At 36.5% G+C, this 340-nt stretch overlaps 1 protein-coding gene across 1 annotated transcript in view; it reads right to left on the reverse strand.

The window, feature by feature from the left end:
• The window catches only part of TBCK (TBC1 domain containing kinase), a 43,379-nt gene that overhangs the window by 5,596 nt on the left and 37,443 nt on the right, over nt 1-340 (reverse strand). Inside the window, exon 15 of the mRNA XM_010132720.1 lies at nt 118-180. Within this exon, the coding sequence (XP_010131022.1) occupies nt 118-180 (63 nt within the window). The remainder of the gene's footprint in view (nt 1-117; nt 181-340) is intronic.

Here is a 340-nt window from a genome sequence, read left to right on the forward strand (position 1 = left end):
GGGGGAACCCTTTTAGTATTATCAGCCATGTCTGCTCTAATAGGCAAATGACTGCAACTGGTAGAAAAGATCTTTGCATTACCTCAAGTGAAAATATTTGATAACACTAAGTCTTACTTGTCTGTCTGTAGGAATCGGTGTGTCTTTATCAATGGCATCATATTTTGCTTGTATGGCACCCTAAATGTGGAAGAAGAATACTTGAATTTTGGAAGTCCTTACTAACATAAATGCATATTACATAATATACACTGATTATACACAGAAGTTGATTGTTTTTGTTAGGTGCTTTAGTTAAGCAACATTCCCCCCCCCCCCAAAAAAAAAATTTCCCACACAC

This window comes from Buceros rhinoceros, unplaced genomic scaffold, assembly GCF_000710305.1.
Source record: "Buceros rhinoceros silvestris isolate BGI_N320 unplaced genomic scaffold, ASM71030v1 scaffold11720, whole genome shotgun sequence".
Taxonomy (NCBI): Eukaryota; Metazoa; Chordata; class Aves; order Bucerotiformes; family Bucerotidae; genus Buceros; species Buceros rhinoceros.